At 47.1% G+C, this 22454-nt stretch overlaps 1 protein-coding gene across 5 annotated transcripts in view; it reads left to right on the top strand.

Moving 5' to 3' along the window:
• Window positions 1-22454, top strand: part of POP1 (POP1 homolog, ribonuclease P/MRP subunit) — a 51133-nt gene that overhangs the window by 25087 nt on the left and 3592 nt on the right. For 3 of the 5 annotated variants that reach the window (XM_070477352.1, XM_020911178.2, XM_020911179.2), the window contains 5 exons: window positions 632-747; window positions 2779-2970; window positions 4258-4412; window positions 10213-10554; window positions 11518-12334. In XM_070477352.1, the coding sequence (XP_070333453.1) occupies window positions 632-747; window positions 2779-2970; window positions 4258-4412; window positions 10213-10554; window positions 11518-12169 (1457 nt within the window). In that variant the 3' untranslated portion in view covers window positions 12170-12334. Of the gene's footprint in view, window positions 1-631; window positions 748-2778; window positions 2971-4257; window positions 4413-10212; window positions 10555-11517; window positions 12335-22454 lie in introns of those variants that run through there. The other 2 variants (XM_020911182.2, XM_070477354.1) reach the window with 1 other exon arrangement.

The raw sequence follows: 22454 nt of genomic DNA, 5'->3' as shown, positions 1-22454 counted from the left end.
AACTGAAACAATTCCTCCCCCTTTCCCACTGGAGTACTTTTTGGCCGGTGTGGCTCGTTTAAAGGAATGAAACAACATAGTTCACAGAAAATATATTCATTTGAAAGGAATGAGAGCAATACGTTTTACAGAAAGGGAATTCACTCAGTTCAATAAAAATAGGGTTGTTAGAGACTTGAAATAAAAGGACAGAAAAAAAGGATGGTATCTGTTAGCTCAGGACTTTTGGGTCAGAGATGATATAAAGAGCCCTGAAGCCTGTAGTTAAAATATAACTTGTGCAATCAGAGAGTATGATCAAGAAGTGGTTCTTCACCTCTGCAGTGATGCCTAGAATTTGATTATCTTCCCTGTGGAATCAGGCAGTTATTTCGAGGAAATTTAATGTAATATTTGCATCTTATACACTAAAAATAAATGTCAAGTAAGTTTAGGAGCCTGTGCTGTTTCACAGATTATGAAACCAACTGTAAGAGTAACAGTTTCTATTCAAGTAAATAAATTCTCTAGAGAAGTAAATGCCTGTAGAATATTTTCCTCTAACAGAAAGTCCTCTAGCGTTATTTAGAATTTGACCCTTACTGACTTAAATTAAAGAATGTGGTTTAAGGCTGTTTCTTTTCCCTCTTAGATAATGAGAAAGTTAGACAGCTGCTTCTGGAGGGTGTGCCCGTGGAGTGTTCGCATAGCTTTCTCTGGAACCAAGATATCTCTAAGAGTGTCACAGAGAATAAAATCTCGGATCAGGTAACTAATGGTAGAGTCATGAAAACAGGTTGAAATTCATCACTTTAGAGACCATGAAAGTTATTTCATACTTTATAGATGCCCATAGACTTCCTTTTATTTTTAGACTTTTGATCCCTTACTTAATGATATAAACAATGATTTTTTTTTCTGTTTTAGAGAAGAATAATCTCTAGAAAAAATGAATACAGAGACTTTTTCTTGAAAATGATAGTCTTGTGGTTTAAATATGTTTTTCATTCATTATGTTTTTCCCCTTAAATGTTCTCGGTCTGTAATCTCACAATGATTGAGCTCCTGCCAGCACCAGGTATTGTATTCAGTGATGGGGCAAATGCCTAGGATACAGTTGAAGAAGTACAGAGTACGAAGGAAGCCCAAAGAATGGGTACTGAGCCCGGACTAGGGAAATTAGGGAAAGCTCCCCAGATGGAGAAGCCGGTATTTGAGCTAACTCTTAGGTGGATGGTCAGAATTAACCAGACTTCTTGGGGTCAGGAGCCAGGAGTCAAGGCTACAGTGGAGAAACGATTGTCCAAGTTGAGGGGAAGGGCAAGGGCCCAGACCAAAAACAGGGTGACCTGTTCAGGAATCTCCAAGTGGATCAGTATCTTAGAGTTAAGGGTGAGGCAGGAGATAGAACTGAAGAGATTAAAATGGGGGTCCAGTGTAAAAGACCTTGAGGCATCTTTGCATTTGGACTGAAGATGTAGAGGCCATGAAGATTTTAAACTTGGCCATGACATGATTAGATTTCACTCTGGCAGTGTTGTGGAGACTAGGGATGGGGAATAGGGGGCCTGAGGAGCTGGAGAGAGGACACGTGGTTGGATGGCCTTAAAAGAGATCCTTAAAATAGTCCAGATGGCATGGTGGGGGCCTGAAGTGTGTCTGGGCAGCTGGAGTGGAGGGGCTGGGGAGTAAAACTGACAAGACTCAGCGGTTGATTGGAAGATGGGACATGAGAAAGAAGGCTTGTGGGTTAGCTTCCAGGGGTCTAGCTTGGATTTAAGAGCTCAGCTGAAAGAGAGCCAGAGCCAGGTCTGACTTGTCGCTCTTGTCTTCCCAAGCGCTAGCAAAGTGCCTGGTGTATCACAAGTGCTCAGAAAATATTTGAATGAATGAGTAAATGGATGAACAGTAAATATTTGAAAGGATGATGAATGAGTGAGTGAGCTGTGAGGACTGTACGTCCTGCTGGCTGGGGCACAGTGGAAGAGAGGGACACAGCAGGGCAGATGAGCTCAATCTCCGATAAACCGGGTTTGAAAGGCCTTGAGCTGTCCCAGGAGCAGATGTCCAGGAGACAGGTGTCTGTCTCAGGAGGAAACACTGGGGCTATAGACATATATACTTTGGAATCACTAAGGATTAAAAAAAGGAGACCCAAGACTTGGTCCTGCATGCAGGGCGTTCCTGAGTTAAGCTCTGTCGCTGGTGGAGGTGGTCTCTGCTGTGGTCTTCTCAGTCGAGTGGCAGGCCTCTCACACCTGCTCATCTGCTTTGACAGCTGGCAAGAAAAATCTGATAGGATGTTGTTACCCACTCCCTCCAGTCCACCTGACAGATAATTTGTAGCATCTTCTGTTTTAGGACCTGATGAGAAATTTTCTCAAGGAGCTGGAGTATTATCCAACTTGCTTCCCTTGAGAAATTGTTAATTATTCATACTTCCTTTACTCCATGACCTCCAATCTTAACCAAAGTAAATGTAAGAGTGTTAAAATATAAGATTAATCCTGATATAAGAAATGAGCAGAAAGAGTGTGTGTTGTTTTAGAACGTTAATCATCTAGTTAGTATATTCTAGACCAAATTTAAGACAATGTGGCATTTTCTACCAAAGCAATTCTATGGAGGAAAACCATCCTGGGAGGAGTACTCTGTACTTAAAATGGCTCACATTTATTTATTGAGAATGCTTTCTTCCTAAAAGAGTGTTTAACTTTCTAAAGCTGTTTATAGGGAGACCCAGTAGGATCTCCCAGAAGACTAGAGTTATTTGTCTTGAATTATTTTCTTCTACTTCAGGATTTAAACCGGAAGAGGAGTGAATTGCTGGTGCCCGGGTCACAACTTTTTTTAGGTCCCCATGAATCCAAGGTTCCTATACTTTTGATTCAACAACCAGGAAAAGTGACGGGTGATGACCAGCGAGGCTGGGGAAGCGGCTGGGATGTCCTGCTCCCAAAGGGCTGGGGCATGGCGTTCTGGATTCCATTTGTAAGTGACTCTTCTGATACTGACTAACAGTTACAACATTCAAGATACATTCTTAGGGAGTGCCAAGTGCTGAAAATGTTCCTGACTTGATGCAGGGCCTAGAAATTGAGTGCTAGTTTTCTGCCCTTTGAGCTATAATCTTGGATAAGAGATAATTTCATAAAGTCCCTGGAGCCAGGTTCATTAGTAAGAGTTGTGCTGACACTTGGTGAACTTTTGAGGTTTTAAAAGTGGCCTGATTGTTGAGTAGTAGTGGCAACAAACGAGGTTTTTTGTTTCTGTTTTTACTTGAAATGTGTTATAGTTTAAAAGCAAAATATTTAATTTTTATAGATGTGTAGAGTACAATTGTTTTTTGTGTTGATCCATATATTCCTCTTTATTAACTGCAGCTAAAAATTTTTTTTAAACTGTAATGTGTGTTTGAGTTTTCCTGGTTAGTTTAAATAATTACTTTGAGAACATAAAGGACAAGTAGGACTGTTAGATTCATGCAGGCAATTAATTTTAGTCCTTATGCATAGTGAAAAAGATATTTAATCATTTAGGAGTGGGGTTATTTTTAAAGATAACTTTAAACTTATGAACTGTTTCAAATATACAGAAAGTGACACTTGTATATTGTCCAGCTTAAGAAATAAGCCATTAAAGGGTCATTGGAAGCACTCTGTATCCCTCTCCAATCCCATTTCCTTCTCTCCTTCCAAAGGAATCACTGGCCCTATTGGTGTTTGTTGCTATCATGCATGTTTTTATAGTTTATTAATTGTGTGTGTATGTATCCCAAACTAAAATAGCTAAATTTGTAACATGGAAACTTACATTACCATATGTAAAACAGATCACCAACGGGAATTTGCTATATGGCTAAGAAACTCAAACAGGGGTCTGTATCAACCTAGAGGGGTGGGATGAGGGAGATGGGAGGGAAGTTCAAAAGGGAGGGGGTGTATGTATACCTATGGCTGATTCAGGTTGAAGTTTGACAGAAAGCAACAAAATTCTGTAAAGCAATTATCCTTTAGTAAAAAAATTAAAAAATAGCTAAATCTGACATGTTTTTACTTGCTCTGTTCACTCAACATTTTTTTTTTCCATGATGATTGATGAAGTTCTAAGTCATTCATTTTTACTGTTGTATGGTAACTCATTGTAGAGTAATTCCTCAGTGTATTTATCCATTCTCTTTTTGATGGGTATTTAGGTTTCCCACTTTCCCCATACAAAGAATTCAGCAGTTTCCATGTAAGTTGGTATGATGACAGAATCTTTCTGGCCTTCTTCTAGATCTATCGAGGTGCAAGAGTCGGAGGATTAAAAGAAACCTCAGTACATTCTCAGTATAAAAGGTCGCCTAATGTCCCAGACGATTTCCCAGATTGCCCTGCTGGGGTTCTCTTTGCTGAAGAGCAAGCAAAACATCTTCTTGAGAAGTACAAGAGGTAAGAAGCTGGCTGCTCAAGTTTTCTGTCTTAAAGGGAAGACATGCTGCCCAGCAGTGTTTTTCCTGGCCTCAGGGACTTCTTGACTGTATCACGTGGAGTTCCTAGACCTGTCAGCATTCCCAAGACATGATTGAAGAAGACATTACTTAGTTAGGAGATGGCCCTATCGCTGGATTTTATTGTCCATGCAGGTTACAAACCCTTCTCTTGGTTATTTGATTCAGTGATGATGGTGTACTCCTGAACTGTGGACCTGAGTTCCGGGCGCTTGTTAACAGTGGAATCTCCCACTACTGAGCCCTGCCCCTCAAAATGGATATTGTATGTGTTTTTTTTTTTTTTTGTAATGGTTATAAATGGAGTATATATTTATGAAATTTTGAAGAAAGTATGGAAACATATAAAAATACTTTATAAACTAGTGTATTCCTTTTATCCAGAGAGATATGCACTGTTTTTGCATTTTGGTATCTATCCATCTAGACTGTTTTCTTTTCTTTTTCCATTGAAAGAGTGGCCAGTGAGAGGCTGTATTTCCTTTATACTCTGGAAAGGACACCTTGGGCACGTGTATTTCCTGCTGAAGTCCAGTGGGCTCCTGGAAGCACAGAAACCCTCTTGTTTGTTGTGGCATCTGCTGTGTCCAGCCAGTGCCCAGTGGGCCCGAATACTTGTATCTGTTGACTGATGAATGGGTGAATAATTGAAAGCTGTGTTTCCTTGACTCTGAGCTCCATGGTCGTGCATTCCTGTGCATGTCTGCAGCCACAGAGACGGGCCCTGCCTGACTTTCCAGGTTTGAAGGGTGGACAGATGAGTTGTGTTTTTTTTTTTTTTTTCCATTTATTTTTATTAGTTGGAGGCTAATTACTTTACAACATTGCAGTGGTTTTTGTCATACATTGAGGTGAATTAGCCATGGATTTACATGTATTCCCCATCCCGGTCCCCCCTCCCACCTCCCTCTCCACCCGATCCCTCTGGGTCTTCCCAGTGCACCAGGCCCGATCACTTGTCTCATGCATCCAACCTGGGCTGGTGATCTGTTTCACCCTAGATAATATACATGTTTCGATGCTGTTCTCTTGAAACATCCCACCCTCGCCTCCTCCCACAGAGTCCACAAGTCTGTTCTATATATCTGAGTCTCTTTTTCTGTTTTGCATATAGGGTTATCGTTACCATCTTTCTAAATTCCATATATATGTGTTAATATACTGTAATGGTCTTTATCTTTCTGGCTTACTTCGCTCTGTATAATGGGCTCCAGTTTCATCCATCTCATTAGAACTGATTCAAATGAATTCTTTTTAATGGCTGAGTAATATTCCATGGTATATATGTCCCACAGCTTCCTCATCCATTCGTCTGCTGATGGGCATCTAGGTTGTTTCCATGTCCTGGCTATTATAAACAGTGCTGCGATGAACATTAGGGTGCATGTGTCTCTTTCAGATCTGGTTTCCTCGGTGTGTATGCCCAGGAGTGGGATTGCTGGGTCATATGGCAGTTCTATTTCCAGCTTTTTAAGAAATCTCCACACTGTTTTCCATAGTGGCTGTACTAATTTGCATTCCCACCAACAGTGTAAGAGGGTTCCCTTTTCTCCACACCCTCTCCAGCATTTATTGCTTGTAGACTTTTGGATAGCAGCCATCCTGACTGGTGTGTAATGGTACCTCATTGTGGTTTTGATTTGCATTTCTCTGATAATGAGTGATGTTGAGCATCTTTTCATGTGTTTGTTAGCCATCTGTATGTCTTCCTTGGAGAAATGCCTGTTTAGTTCTTTGGCCCATTTTTTGATTCGGTCATTTATTTTTCTGGAGTTGAGCTGGGAGAGTTGCTTGTATATTTTTGAGATTAATCCTTTGTCTGTTGCTTCGTTTGTTATTATTTTCTCCCAATCTGAGGGCTGTCTTTTCACCTTGCTTATAGTTTCCTTTGTTGTGCAAAAGCTTTTAAGTTTCATTAGGTCCCATTTGTTTATTTTTGCTTTTGTTTCTAAAATTCTGGGATGTGGGTCATAGAGGATCCTGCTGTGATTTATGTCGGAGAGTGTTTTGCCTATGTTCTCCCCTAGGAGTTTTATAGTTTCTGGTCTTACATTTAGATCTTTAATCCATTTTGAGTTTATTTTTGTGTATGGTGTTAGAAAGTGTTTTAGTTTCATTCTTTTACAGGTGGTTGACCAGGTTTCCCAGCACCACTTGTTAAAGAGGTTGTCTTTTTTCCATTGTATATCCTTGCCTCCTTTGTCGAAGATAAGGTGACCATAGGTTCATGGATTTATCTCTGGGCTTTCTATTCTGTTCCATTGATCTATATTTCTGTCTTTGTGCCAGTATGAGCTGTGGTTTGAATGATGGATGAATAAGTGGGCGAGTGAGCGGCAAGAGGTTCCTGGGTTCTGGCTCACAGGCCCTTTTGAGGGCAGGCGTCCTGTGCCTCCCGTAGTATGCAGGGGATTCTCTGTGCTTGTTAAATAGTAATTGACAGAAATACTTATTTTTCTATGTATATAAATTTTTTTTAAATTTAATCAATTTTTAAATTACTGATTTATTTGGCTGCACTAGGTCTGAGCTGCGGCGGCAGGATCTCTGATCTTACTGGCAGCGTGCAGGAACTTTAGTTGCAGCATGTGGGATCTAGTTCCCTGACCAGGGATTGAACGTGGGCCCCCTGCATTGGGAGCGTGGAATCTTAGTCACTGGACCACCAGGGAAGTTGGAATTTTTTTTTTAAAGCATTATATGACATACACTATTTTGAAACCTGCTTTTTTCATTTAACTGTATGTTATGGAAAATTTTCCCACATCAATAAATACGACTCTACACTAAGTGTTGGCAAACGTATCCTGTAAGGGGCCAGATGATATTGGCTATTTCTGGCTTTCTTGTCTCCATGGGAACTGCTCAACTCTGCCGGCGTGGTGCAAAAGCCGCCGCAGAGGATGTGTAAACGAGTGGGCCTGGCTGTGCTCCAGGCTCACCCTGTGGACTTCCTGTCATTTTCATGAGCCGTAAGATATTGATCTCTTGTGTTTTCTCAGCCCTTTAAGAGCGTAAATCCATTCTGAGCTCATGGGTCATACCTGGCCCCTGGCAGTGGCAGTTTACCAATGCAGCGTGGCTATTCTGTGATTTATCAGTGGCCCTTTATGTTCTTTCCGCTTTTTTTGCTCTGTGCTTCTGTGAACAGCTTTCCCTATGCGTCTCTACATATTTGTCCAATTTATTCATTTAACACATGTGAATTTAGAACCTGCCATGTGTCGAAAACTTTTCTGGGCCCTGAGTGGTCAGGGCAGGCAAAGTCAGTTCTGCCCTTGTGGAGCTTACTCTTTTTGGAAGTGCATGTTTCCAGGCTGGTGGGAGGGATCCAGGAGAGGTGAGGAGGCTAACTTGCAAGAGCAAAGCCCTCAAGCAGGGAAGAGGGGGTGGCATCGGGGCGCCAGGGGAAGGGGTGGCGTTCCATAGGATCAGGCTCAGCGTTCTCATTTTAACAGGCTGGAAGCCTGACTCTGAAATGCTACAGATTTAGGTAGGCTAGACTCTGCAGAGAGGTTGGATAGTAATCTTCTAACCGTGCCTGTCTTCTCAGTGAAAAATAGGCAAGGAAATATCATCTAGGAATAAGGGGGAGAGAGGTTGTCAGAGATTTAAGGAGCGAGGAGTTGATGTAAAAGGTGTTCTTGGACAGTGGAAGATGGACTCACTGGGAGAAACCTAGGGGATTTGTAAGAAATGTAAGAGCCCACTTGAGTTTTGTGTTGATAGTGAGACCCTTCAGGACTGTTGCATGCTCTTCCCCAGCCATGTTCTGCCAGTCTGGTGCTGGAGTGGGGAAGAAGGAGGGTTGCATGTAACCAGGATGGGCTTTGCCGGGGGAAGGAGTTGAGGGTCTGTGTAAAGGGAGCCTGTGTGAGCTATGGAGAAGGGCACGGCAACCCACTCCAGTGTGCTTGCCTGGAGAACCCCCTGGACAGAGGAGCCTGGTGGGATTGCAAAGAGTCGGACACGACTGAAGCAACTTAGCAGGCAGGCTCTGAACTGTGGAATCTAGGCTTATAAGGAGAGAGATGTGAGGATGGTGGGGGGCAGTGATGAAGTGGGAGAGTAAACATGCGGCAAGTCCCCTACGTGTGAACCTCCAAGTTGGGAACTTTCAAAGATGTGAACGTGTGTTCCATCAGCATCAGGTATGAGTGAAATTGCAGCTTGCCCTCTCTCTCCTATTGTGTTTTCACCATTTGTTATCTCTTTTTTGTAAATTGTCCATCTCTCTTTTTAAAGGTGTTTGGGTGAGGCCAGTACCCTGGGAGAGTTTTTCTCCAGGTGCCCCTCTCAGAGGCCAGAGCACGTGTGGTTCCATCTCCAGGATATAGGCTCACACTGAACCCCTGGTCATTTGCATTTGGGGTCTTAGGGTGCAGCACATAGTAAGAAGCAAAGGCAGGAAGGACAGTCTGGGCCTGTCCCCGAGGAGACGGTCAGTCTGAAGACGCAGGCTCTCACAGAGTGCCCCCGCCCAGAAGGGCCCATAGCCAGGCCGCTCTGTACCTCTTGGGGTCATTAGGTACCAGAGCAGACCCTGGTTCCCACTCATCTGTGGTTTTCTGAAGGTTCTCCCTCACTTACCTGTTGCTGGAAAGGTCAACTGGTATCATTCATATGGAGGGCAGTTTGGAAATAATCATCAAAATTGCAAGTGCTCCTAATACTCGCTGCCTCAGCACTTCCACTCCCGGGACTTGATCCTGTGAACATACTTGTCCTTGTGCAGCATGTTCAAGGTTGTTCATGGCAGCAGCGTTTGTAGAAGCAAAAGCTTGAAAATAACCAAAAAGCCCTGCAGGAGATAATGCCCTGTCTGTCTAGATAACCGAGGCCATAATCACCCAGTGGGATGAGCCTCGTGCAGAAGAGTGAGGGTGTCTAGATGTGTTCATATAAGGTGATCTCCTAGATATTTTGTTAAATGAATAAGGGTAAGCAAAGAGTGCAGGATCTGTTTGCCACTGTTTATGCAAGATGGGTAAAAACAGAAAGAAATATGCACATTATTTGCTTGTATGTTCATAAAATGTCTGGAGAAGGATATATAAGGAACTGATGATGATAGTGACTCTGTGGAGGATAGTGGGGTTACCAGAGGTCAAGGGTGAGAGAAACTTCACCATCCCCCATCTTGCACCTTGGAAACTTCAAAGCCTGTTGAGTGTGCAGGGGGCGTCACTGCACGGCTCCAGGAGCACACCTTACCTGCAGTCATTCAGGCGGGGTGCTCTGTGGAGGGGTGCCCACGGGGCAACTTTGAGGGTGCGTTTCCTATTGGAGTAAAAACCAAACAATAAAAAAAATGTTCAGCCAGGAGAATTGGTTATTATCATTTTTAAAAAACCATATTTCTTTGAAAACTTTTTTCTATGCTTGTTATTTATTTATTTTATTTATTTTGGGGTTTATTGATTAGTTTATTTTTGGGTGCGCCGGGCTTTCTCCAGTTGTGGCGAGTGGGGGCTGCTGCTCGCTGTGGTGTGCGGGCTTCTCACTGAGGTGGCTTCTCTGGTTTCGCAGCACGGGCTCTCGTTATACCCTTCAGTAATCTTCTGGGACCAGGGACTGAACCCATGTCCCCCGCACTGGCAGGTGGCTTCTTAACCACTGGACCAGCAGGGAAGTCCCTGCAGGTTTGTTTTTCAAATAGAGATGGAGTTCAGTGGCCATGGTTCTTTTGATTGTCCATCCTAAACCGTTCAAAATTGGTTTTCCTCTTTGATTCCCATTAGACGTCCTCCTGCAAAACGGCCCAACTACGTTAAGCTTGGCACCCTGGCACCTTTTTACTGTCCCTGGGAGCAGTTAACTCGAGACTGGGAGTCAAGAGTCCAGGCTCAAGAGGAACCGCCTGCAGCTTCCTCTCCAAGTGGTGGGGAGAGTGGCCCGAGCAGAGATGGGGTGCCTTGTGTTCCCGGGCCTGGAAGGACTGCTCAGCTGTCTGAGAACCAGGGCACACCCCTGCGTGCCTCCAGTGAGCCCGAGGGAGTCATGGACACGGATTGTCCAGCCGGGGTGGAACCCGAGAGGGCTGGCCGCCAGAGGGCCACCAGCAGCCGCCTTTGCGTTCTTAGGTAAGTGCCCAAGACTTCCAGATGCCTTTTTTGGATTGTCTGTTTTTTGATACTGACCCAGGCTCCAGGGTGTAGAAGTTATCATGGTGCCTTTACACAAAGGCCTAGTGAATTTACAGACCTTCTATCAGGGAAAGTCAGTGGATCCTCGAGGGCCCAGGGGAAAGCCTAAAGTCACACACACATGATTTGGGGCATGATGCAGCTGAAGTGATTTAAAATATCACCTCAGTAGACCTAAACCAAGGCCGTTTATGACCTATTTTATTTAGTCTTTGCTCACAAAGCAGTACCCTCACGGTTATGATCTTAAGTAATGAAGAACCCCTGCAAGCATCCTTTAAATTGCTGAATTAGAGTCTTTCTCACTGGTTTTGAATGACTTGCGTTTGTGGCCGATGAGGTGATTCATTGATTCATTGTGATACTGTTGTAGCACAGAGGGGACTGTGTGGAAGGTGTGCTCGCGGTATTGCTGCAAGCTCTTTGATCTGCTTATCATTTACCCTGTGTTCTGTTAGCTCTGATTTTAAAAGCGTGCCACCCCTTTGCTTTATACTTATTTTTCTGTATAATACCTTATAGTTTCATGTCGTTCCTTCTGACTTTTCATACAAGTGTCCCTTAGGCTTTCTTTTTCCATCAAAATTATCAGTTACTTTTTAACCCTCCCACTGTGAATACAGCCATAGATTCCACCCCACTGTCTTATTTTTCTCTGCCTTCAGCTTTAAACCTTTAGTCCTTCAGTCTCAAAATAGTAGACACCTGAAACAGATTGTTACAAAAATGTAAAAATGTGTGGTTTTAGTTTTTTAAAAATTGAAGCTTTGATCCTTTTCCCACATTGAGTATTAAACAAAAAAGAAAAGCAAATGAACTCTAGCAGTGCCCAGTCTCCTGATTGCCTATGTTCTCCATGAACAAAATATCTTCACAAGGCTTGTCTCCCCCTTCACGTAGGAGTAGAAGATTACTGAGGCAGCTGTCAGCCTGGTGTGGGCCCAGGTCTGGGGGCGGTCGGGCAACCCAGCAAGCTGGCAGAGGGCAGCAAGGACTGACCGGAGAGGCCTGCCTGGCCGTGCTGGACGGCTTCCCCAGGGCCCTGGTATGGGTCAGGCTGGCCCTGCTGGGGAAGGGCAGCCCCGGCCCGCACACCCTGATCTGCGTCCCGGACAAGGAGGATCTCCTGCAGCTCGGCCGCGATCGGCTGTACCGTGGGCCCCAGGAGCCCAAGCACAGTGACCCATTCAAGAGCCAGATCCGGGAACAGAAGGAGAAGAAGAAGCGGGAGAAGAGGCCGAACCGATGGCGTGCCGCGTCTGAGGGCCTGGCAGAGGGGGACCCTGCAGCCGGGCCCCAGCCCCTGACCCTGGGCTTGTGGTCAGGCCCCCTCCCGGTTGTGACTTCCCACTGCTCCAGAGCTCTCCTTGGCTTTGTCACCCAGGGAGACTTTTCCATGGCCGTCGGCTCTGGGGAAGCCCTGGGGTTTGTTAGCCTGACGGGCTTGCTGGACCTGCTGTCCAGGCAGCCAGGGCCAGAGAGGGGCCTCGTGTTGCTGAGGCCGCCTGCCTCCCTGCAGTATCGGTTTGCGAGAATCACAATTGAGGTGTGAACGTAGGTTCACATCACGGCACAGAGAAGACCTGTGCTTGCCAAGTCTCACAGCCAACCAGAGAGTTGTTCCCCTCCCCCTGCCTGCCTTCTGTTTCAAGACATCACGCGAAATTCCTTGGAAACGAGAATAAAGAAACTTACGTATTTATGCAAATGGATAAAATGTTTACATCATTCCAGTAATCTCATTGATTTCCATCTTTCCCCATCCTCACTGTGATACTTTAAAATTATTTGGCATATAGAGCTAAAAGCTTTTGTATTTTGCTTTCTTGGCTGTGTAATTCTTGCTGAAAATAATTAGAAACTCTGGTTGTCTTCTTGCATCCTTTTTTCTTTTTTTGATCAGAAACCAAGGACTGTCGAGTCTATTTGAAAATTCTTGTAGTCATATGATAAGCGATGATGACAGTTGTTTAATGATTTGATTGTTACCAAAGAGGAAAAGAGGGCTTCCTGGGTAGCTCACATGGTAAAGAATCTGCCTGCAATGCAGGGGACCTGAGTTCCATCCCTGGGTGGGGAAGATGCCCTGGAGGAGGGCATGGCAGCCCACTCCAGTGTTCTTGCCTGGAGAATCCAATGGACAGAGGAGCCAGGTGGGCTACAGTCTGTGGGGTTGTAAGAGTTGGACACGACTGAGCGACTTTCATTTTCAAAGAGGAGACTAGAAATGTCTGGTCTCTGTACTTGACCAGTGGGTCCCCCGTGGGCCACATTAAGTTCTGTGCTGTAATCAGCATTCCCGCCACTTCACACCATAAAGAAGGACATCGTGGAAAATGTATTGTTGCTTCAGCAGTTTGGTTTATGGCAAAAGTGTTGAGATGGAATTAGAGTGGGATCTGTGGTTTCATGACCCTTCATCTTCTGTGTTGTTGACCAGCACACGTTCCAGGAGTTACTTAATTTTCCTGTGCTTTTTGTTTTTGCAAAGACTGTTTCAAAGCCATAGAGGAGCATTTCTCAAAACATGTTCTATGAAATATATGACCTAAGAAAAAGAGTCCAAGGACTGAGTGATTTTGGAAACTCTGGGTTAAATACAGTTAAGCACTTCTTTTAAAGGAATTCTAGAACCTTCCATATGATAGGTACATTGTGATTCTCTAAGGAGTGGATAATAGTCCATAGTATCTTCTAATTCCAGAGCTTAAGTGAAATTATTATTAATTTTTATTCAAATATACAGTTACTTTTTTTTTTTTAACTTGTAAAAGTTTTTGACTTGTGCCACCATCATACAGGATCTTAGTTCCCCTACCAGGGATTGAACCTATGTCCTGGGAAGCCCAGAGAATTAACCACTGGACTTGCAGGGAATTTCCTACAGTTAGGTGTTATTAACAGAAATGCCTTGTGTTTTTGCAGTAGTGTTTGGCAGTGACTGTCTTTGGGAGTGATGCGTTGGGGAGAGAGACAGCATTACTGTAGCCGATGATGAAACATCTGTCGTTTCCCCTCTCACCCTGCCTCCGAATGTATTTGTGCCCCATCCAAATGAGACTGGAAAAAACAGTATAGCTTAGTGGTGGCTGCAAGCAGAATACGTTAAAATGTCGCCCGATGCTCGGTTATTAGTATTTCTTGAGATGTTCCTCATTTGTCTTCTAGGCTCTAAGCCACTTCATCTGAGGCTTCGCTCGCTTGATGTCTGAGTGAGCTGTGTCACTGAGTCTCACTCTACAGCACCTCTTGTGGGCCCTGCTGCCCTGCCCTCATCATAAGGGACAATTAATTGCTCTGCTTGGTGGTGGCAAAGAACTATGCACTGAAAGGATAGACTAGCATTTCCCAAAATATATTCCTGGGAGCACTGGTCCCTGGAGATGTTTCCTGGGGAAAAAGTGTTTCATGGCTACATAAATTTAGGGAAAGACATTCTGTAGGGGCTTTCCAGGTGACACCACTGATAAAGAGTCTGCCTCCCAATACAGGAGGCTTAAGAGACTCTGTTCGATCCTGGGTTGGAAAGATCCCTTGGAGGAGGGCATGGCAACCCACTCCAGTATTCTTGCCTGAAAAGTCCTATGGGCCAAAGAGCCTGGAATGCTGCAGTCCATGGGGTCACAAAGAGTTAGACACGACTGAGTGACTAAGCATGCATGTTCACTTCTAAGCTTTGAGATGTGTGTCCATAGTTTTCCTTTAAGGAAAGCATCATCAGCAACATATAATACATAAAAACCCATGCAGTGTGTGTGCCCCTTAAGTGTATGTTGCCATTTCCTTACCTTGTTGTGTTCAACTCTTTGCGACCCCACGGACTGCAGCACTCCAGGCTTCCCTGTCCTTCACCATCTCCGGAGTTTGCTCAAATCATGTCCATTGAGCCGGTGATGCCATCCAAACATTGCCTGGAACGCAATCGTGGGTTGGGCCCAAGCCTCAGCGTTTCTTACGAGCTCCCAGGCCATTCTGATATGTGACTTGGGTTGAGCCTTCGGCTTCAGGGAGTCTGGAGCCCCTGCTCTTTGAGAAAGCAACGGGTCTGTGGGCTGGGTAACCGGGCTGTGGAAACGGGGCACACCTCAAACCCAGTTCCCTTACCAAGCGTGTGGTTAATCTCTCCCTGACTTTGTTCTCTCCCTTGTGTCTTCTGACTTCAGTCCCTTTTTCTTTTTTCGGCTACACTGGGTCTTTCATTCAGTATATAGGAATGTGGGATCTTCTCAGCCCAGGGACCGAACCCTTGTCCCCTGCATTGGAAGGCGGATTCTTAAACACTGGACCACAAGAGAAGTCCCCTCAATCCCTTTCTTGACCCTTCTGACCTCAGTCCCGAACACTAAGCAACCGGTCAGATGACTGAGGTTGTTATGACTATAACTGCTGCATTGATAACATAATGGATAACATCATTAACATACAAACTCTCGGGCTGTGTCTCCCGAGTCGAGATGAGCTCACAGGCCCCCTAGCCATGGGCCACCTGGTTAGAGAATGTAAACCAGAAACATCCTGAGCCCTGAGACTGCAGTTGAGAAATGTCACAGGACATGACTAATCCCAGCCGCTTTGTTCTTCCCCTTTGAAAACAGCCCTAAGGCAGAGCCCGCGTGGGAGTGGGTCTAAGGCTTGACTTCTACCCCCTTGCCTGGCTGCCCTGCAAATAAAACTCCTACTTTACAGCAAACTCCCACCGCCCGAGTTCAGCTTTCTGGGCCTCCCACACACCAGCCTTTGCCCAGTTAACCAGACCTTACAACTCTGAAGGCTGTAGCTGGCCCAGCTCACAGGTCCCTCTGCCTGTGAAACAGCCAGGTGGGAGCTGAAACCGAGCAGAGTGGGGAGGCCTGGGGGCCCAGAGAGGGGCCTTCTGCCTGGGGAGGAGGCTTCCTCTCAGGGAAGAAAACAGCCTGCTTGCTTGTATCAATATAACCTTCACTACTTGGGGGACTTCCCTGGGAGCTGGTAAAAAAATCTGCCTGCAGTGCAGGAAACCCCAGTTCAAATCCTGGGTTGGGAAGATCTCCTGGAGAAAGGATAGGCTACCCACTCCAGTATTCTTGGGCTTCCCTGGGGGCTCAGCTGGTAAGGAATCCGCCTGCAATGCGGAAGACCTGGGTTTGATCCCTGGGTTGGGAAGATCCCCTGGAGAAGGGAATAGCTACCCACCCCAGTATTCTGGCCTGGAGAACTCCATGGACAGGGGAGCCTGGCAGGCTAAGAGTTGCAAAGAGAGTCATTTTCCTTTGTTTTTTCTTGGGGAGATCAGGTCAGCTGTCCTCAGCCTTGGCTGAGCATTGAAATCACCCAGGGACTTTCGAAACCCTGGTGCCCAGACCCACCGGCAGGCCTGCCAACTTCCCGAGTCGGGGGTGCGTTCTGACTTTGGGATTCTCAGAAGCTCCAGGTGACTTGCAGCCAGGGTTGAGACCCAGACTCTAGACTTTAATGTGAGGTTCAGTGCAATTATCCCAGGACACAGAAGCTTATCAGCTTGCCACGCAGGGTCGGAGCGGATAGAAGTAGGCTGTCTTGAGTGGGGTATGCACTTGTCCCTGATGTCCCTGGAAGCTGTCCTGCTGCGCTGGAGCGAATGGCCAAGTTCACATGGTGGCGTTTCCTTTCTTCTTTTATTTTTTGGGGCTGTACTGGGTCTCCGATGAGGTGCACAGACTTCTCTGGTTGAGGCAAGGGGGCTTAGCTGACTCGGAGCATGAATCTTAAGTCCCCGACCAGGGATCGAACCGCGATCAACCTGGACCACCAGGGAAGTCCTTTTTTAAGAATTAAGATTCAACCAGGCACTGTTCTGGAAGAACCCACCGTCACCACCTGTGTGCCTCCGCGGAGGGAAGCGTTTATACACGGGGACCACGCCTGGGTCCTCTCCCCAGCCTCGTCGCACCCCGCTTCGCCCTCCTCACTCCGCCCTGAATACACTGACCTTGGGATCCTTGAGGAACCGGACTTGCGCTTTGTCTGCTTGGGATGTTCTCACCTCTCCCCCACGCTCCCTGAACCCCGACCCCGCTCACCCCATCCCGCCAAGCTCGACCGAATGTTCCTCAGGGAAGCCTCCTCCTGCCTGGGTGATTTTCTGTCACGCAATGGATTTATTTTCCGATGACATCGCAATGTACAACGATGCATTTTGCTGTTTACTCGTTTGCGGTCTATGCCATTAGGCTGTGAGCCTCATGAAGGGGAAACGTCTTCTTCGCTAACTGTTGCACCTCAGATTCTAGCACAGTCCCTCATCCACATCTTGTATTTAATGTATTTTTATTGCATTGATGCCTGAATTAAAGAGGGTTCAGCTACAATAAGTGTCGTCTCCGGTGTATGTTGTAGTGAACGAATGAGCCACTAGGTGGTGCCAAGACCTCAGGAGAAAAAAGTTTGCTCTGGGAAAACACAACTAAAACACAATTCAGTCGTGTGTGTGTGTGTGTGTGTGTGTGTGTGGTGTGTTGTCGGACTGGGGGAGTTTATGAAGTGAAAGATCAATTCGTGTTCCCTCATTTGGGGCAGACCCCCTATTCCCAAGATCCTAGTTTGGAAAGCTACTGCTTTTGGATGGCTCAGCTGGCAAAGAATCCGCCTGCAATGCAGGAGACCCCTGTTCAATTCCTGGGTCGGGAAGATCCCTTGGAGAAGGGAGAGGCTGCCCATTCCAGTATTCTTGGCCTTCCGTGGTAGCTCAGATGGTAAAGAATCCACTCGCAACGCGGGAGACCTGGACTCGATCCCTGGGTTGGGAAGATCCCCTGGAGAAGGGAAAGGCTACCCACTCCAGTCTTCTTCCCTGGAGAATCCCCATGGACAGAGGAGTGTGGCAGGCTGTAGTCCGTGGGGTCACAAAGAGTCGGACACAGCTACGCGACGAAGCACAACACAGCACAGAGAAGAAACAACTTTCAAAGCTCTCATCTACAGAGTAAGTCCCATCCATATTATCCGCAGTAGGTTCGTCCCCTACCGTGAGCTGAATGCCTCCAAAGACCGGGAGCTCATTACTTCACCCGGAGGTGCCATCTCTGCATTGCCCACATGCTGGTGCACTGCCCCCTAAGCCCCCATTTCAGCCTGTCTTCCCTCCTCTTTGCTTCTGTCACCTAACACTGGGAGTATGTATGTTAGCTGCTCAGTCATGTCCAACTCTTTGTGATCCCATGGACTGTAGCTCTCCAGGCTCCTCTGTCCATGGAATTCTCTAGGCAAGAATACTGGAGTGGGTAGCCATTTCCTTCTCCAGGGGATAAACTCCCGACCCAGGGATTGAACCTGGGTCTCCTGCACTGCAGGCAGATTCTTTACCATCTGAGCCGCCAAGGAAGCCAGCCCTTAATTTTCAGGAAGTCAGCTATTACCCTTTCTGCTTTCTCTTCTCCAGGCTAAGTTAGCCTCATGTCTTTTGGCTTCCTTGCTCTTGTTTGCAATATCTCACAGAGGACTTTATTTTTTGAATAAAACATAATTTGTTCTCAGAACACCCCGGCACAGCTGCATGAGCCTCAGGCAGGGGTGCTGGCTTCAGAGAGCACCTTGAACGTTCTGGATCACTCTGGGCCCTCTCTGAAGCCTCCAGCCTTCTACTCCCTTGCCCTGCAGGATTTAGTTGCTACTGCGGGAGGCATGTGTGAGTGTGGTTTTCCTCAAAAGCATAGCCTGGATGGCTTCCATGCAGGTAGTTTATTTTAGGAAGTGACCTAAGGGAACAAGAACACAGAGATGGGAGATGGGGAAGGAGTGAGAGCTGATGGAAGCTTGAATTATTCAGCTGGTCACACGGTGGGGGGGGTGGGGGCAAGTGAGGGTGCCCCGCACTGCCCGCGGGGGGCCCAGGAGAGGGCAATTTCTTTACCAGCTCTCATTCCTCCTGGGCAGGGGCTGCCCCAGGGAGTCTTCATTTGCTTGCGCCTCCAGGTTTGCACAAGGCTAGAATGGCCGAGTGCATGGGCATTGCAGGAAGGCCAGCGTGAGGCCTGGAGGCAGAAGAGGTGCAGAGAGGTCAGGGCGGCAACGAGCGCTGAACAGAAGCTGAATCCAGGGGTAGAGCCTTCGGGACAGGGGACTCACTTGTGCCACTTTTGAGAAGCCCAGGGGTGTGTGTGTGCGTGTGTGTGTGTGTGCGTGTGTTTGCGCACGCGCGTGCATGCTTGTATGGGGGGCAGGTGGTGGGTGCTGGATGAACTTTCTGGAATAAGTGAAGCTGATCTTGCCAGGCTTGCAGTCCAACACTGCCAGCTCTCAGCCATTGGGAAGGGTGTCCCTGCAAAGAGCCTTTCTCCTTTCTTGAGCCCCGCCTGGTGCGGGTCTGAATATTCTCCATTGTATGCCTGCAACCATCATTGGGCGACAAGTCCCAAGACTGTTGTCTGGTAAGAAAATCTCCCAGCGGAGGTGTTCTGCTGGCTCAAGGGCCACTCTCCCATCAATTTTGCCCAGCGAGCTTCCAGCCTCCCTCTGGTTCCTCCCTACCCACTTCATTTTTCCCCTCCTCACTCAGTGGTTCCCCGCTCAGCCTCCCCCCATGCCTGCAGCTCAGTTTAGCTGGGACAGAGAGGAGGGCCAAAGTAGGTGGTTAAACAGTTCATCCCACTAGGGAATGGTAAGTAGACAACCAAATATGGGAGACCCTGTAAGTGAATGATCACTCAAGAAAGCAGGCTTGCTTGGCAACGAAACCAAGCAGGGTTGTTTAGCAACAAAACATGCAACAGAAGCATGAAACAGGCACCAAAACAATGAAACAACAGTAAAATGAGACCCACGTCCTGCCCAGCGAGATCAGTAAGCCCAAACAACGGTAAAATGAGACCCACGTCCTGCCCAGAGATCAGTAAGCCCAGGATTCCTACGACAAGCTCCTCTGTGCACACGAAAAAAGAAATACAAGGAAAGTTGCGTTATACTGAAGTGTAAGTCGCTCAGTCGTGTCCAACTCTTTGTGACCCCACAGACTATACAGTCCATGGACTTCTCCAGGCTAGAATACTGGAGTGGGTAGCCTTTCCCTTCTTCAGGGGATCTTCTCAACCCAGGGATCAAACCCAGGTTTCCCGCATTGCAGGCAGATTCTTTACCAGCTGAGCCACAAGGGAAGCCCAAAAATACTGGAGTGGGTAGCTGATCCCTTCTCCAGCGCCTCTTCCCCACCCAGGAACCGGGGTCTCCTACATTGCAGGCGGATTCTTTACCAACTGAGCTCTGAGGGAAGCCTGAGATGATTTTCCAGGTCTTAGTATATGTTACTGCCTTTTAGCTCATTTCTGTTGCATCATGAAAGTCCTGTTTTGATCATGTCGGGACAAGAAAACTCCCCACCTGGCATGGAGGAGGAACTGATGAAGGAAGTTTAACATCTACACGAGAACGATGAGGAAGGTGGTCTCCTCCCTCCCACTTTTCCGCTGATTATAAAACTGCAGCCCGGGAATTCCCTGGTGGTGTAGTGGTTAAGAATCTGCCTTCCAATGCAGGGGACATGGGTTCCATCCAGGGACGCTGGTTCGATCCCTCATCAAGAAACTAAGATTCCACATGCCTAGGGGCAGCTAAGCCCTCGTGCCACAACTCCTGAGCCTGCATATCACAACTACTGAGCCTGTGAGCCACAACTAGAGAAGCCTGTGTGCCACAGTGAAGAGCCAGGGCAGCCAAAAAAAAAAAAAAAAAACAACACATGAAGTTCTTGGGGCGGAACTCTTGCCTGCCGGCTTATAGCTCTCAAGCATCCTATACTAATAGACTCTTTCCTTACCTGTCACTCTGCCTCTCAATGAATTCTTTCTGCACCAAGAGAGAAGAACCTGTGTTCTAGCCCCCAGATGTATTCCGCCAGTTTCAATAGAGGGGAGGTTGCAAAGAGACCTCTTACTACTTAGAACGTGGTCATAAGACCAACAACATCAACATTAGAAATGCAGGGTCTCAGGCCACACCCCAGACCTCCTGAAACGAGTCTGTGTGTGAACAAGGTCACTAGGGGATTCGTGTCCACAGGAAAGTTGCAAGAGCAGTGGATCAGTGTGGTTTCTAAACCTGGTTGTCATCAGAAGCATCTGGGCACTTTGATAAAAGCACACATTTCTGAGCATCAGTGATCCTAAAATCAGTCATTTTTGCTAAGCTCCCTTTGTGATTCCAACACAGGCTGTTTGTGGGATCATGTCTAGGAATCACCAGAACAGGCATCTTTTGGGTTTTTTCCACTTCTAGGATTCTGACATTTTTGCCACTCACTGACTTATCACATATTTGAATGTCACTCTTTTTTGGGTGTTATGAATTAATGGGGCCTGAGGTTTTTTTGGTTTGTGTGTGTATGTTTTCAACAGGCCTGGTTTCTAATTTCTGAATATTCTGGTCAGGAACTTGTTTTTCTTCCAACAACTAATAGAGGTCTCTTCATGGGTACTTTGCCAGGCCCTGCAAGCTCCCACTGGGGACACTCCAGTGGCGCCTGGGATGGCATTTTGCCTCAGCTCCCCAGGCGTTAAGTGCTGGATGCTGTGTCTGAGATGCCAAGTCCTGACTCCCTGGTGATGCTGTTGAGAGATGGAGCCCAGAGCATCTACGGAGAGAAGTCAGAGTATCTGTTTGCATTTGGGCTCGTCTTGGATGCCCTGAATCAGTCCTGTCCACCCACATCACACCCTCACAAGCCTGAGTGGCCTTCGAGAGGCGGCTGCAATCCCTCTCCCTGGGCACCCTGGTGGGGGCATCTGGGTGGCACCCCCGTGGAGAGGGGCTTGGCACTAACGGGCTGCCCCCAGGGTGCAGAGCATGAAGGCAAAGAGGAGAAGGCTGAAGACCTCGGGGTACCCCAGTCAGGCTGAGATGCTACAAGGTGGCAGGAGACACCAAACCCAAAGGAAGATTTCCTTCGAAGGTCCTCCTGGAACTCGGGCTCTCATGCGAAGCCCAAATATCTCATCCCATTACATTTCCTTTCTGTGTCATTCATGGTTTTCTGCCTCTCTGGGGCAGGCAGAGCTAACCCTTTGGAACAGAAAGGAGAGAAGGTAGGAATTTTTTTTTCCCCCTAAGGGCAGAGGCTGGCTCCCCCCTAAAAACTTGCCATATGTTCAGCTGAACACACTGGGGGGTGGGGTACCCAACAGGGGAGTGGGTGGTTGTTAATGGGGAGCTGGCCTTTTAGCCTGGGGTCAGTGAAGGTTGGAGTCTCGGGTTTGTTTTTCCCAGACCAGCATCTTCACAGAGCGCTCTGCCCACCCCGCCCTCCCAGAGGCTGGAGGAAAAGATAGCAAGGGTTACACATCTGCCACATTCACAGCCTGAATCAGAGGATGCCTCCCCAGGCCTGAGGGAGAGTGGAGTGAGGAGGGAGGAGAGGAGGGATGGCCAGGCACCCCCCAACCCTAGCCTGATACCTCCCTCATCACTGTCACCCCTGGTTCCTCAGCCTGAGTCTCCCTGGAGAGGGAAAAAATTAATCACACCAGTGCGGCATGTGGGATGGATTTTCAGTTTCCAGTTACTTCCTTCGATCATTAGCAGCCACAAACAGGGGCACCGACAGGCTGTGCACTAGGTTGTGTGTGCAATATTCCGGTCACAACTCACAAGCACACCCTTAGCGCGTGGCCGACTCTTTGCGACCCCAAGGACCGTCGCCCGCCAGGCTCCTCTGTCCGTGGGATTCTCTGGGCAAGAAGACTGGAGTGGGTTTGCCATGCCCATCTCCACACACTCTTAGTACTGTCTCCGTTTTACAGAGCAGGAGACTGAGGTTTAGATAAGGTCAGAACGTTGCTGGAAAGACACAGATTTGGGTCAGCTAACACAGCCACACGCCAGGCTGGGCAGAA

This window comes from Odocoileus virginianus, chromosome 15 (assembly GCF_023699985.2).
Source record: "Odocoileus virginianus isolate 20LAN1187 ecotype Illinois chromosome 15, Ovbor_1.2, whole genome shotgun sequence".
Classification (NCBI taxonomy): domain Eukaryota; kingdom Metazoa; phylum Chordata; class Mammalia; order Artiodactyla; family Cervidae; genus Odocoileus; species Odocoileus virginianus.
Note: the sequence above shows the minus strand (reverse complement) of the source record. Positions and strands in the feature narration are given on the sequence as shown.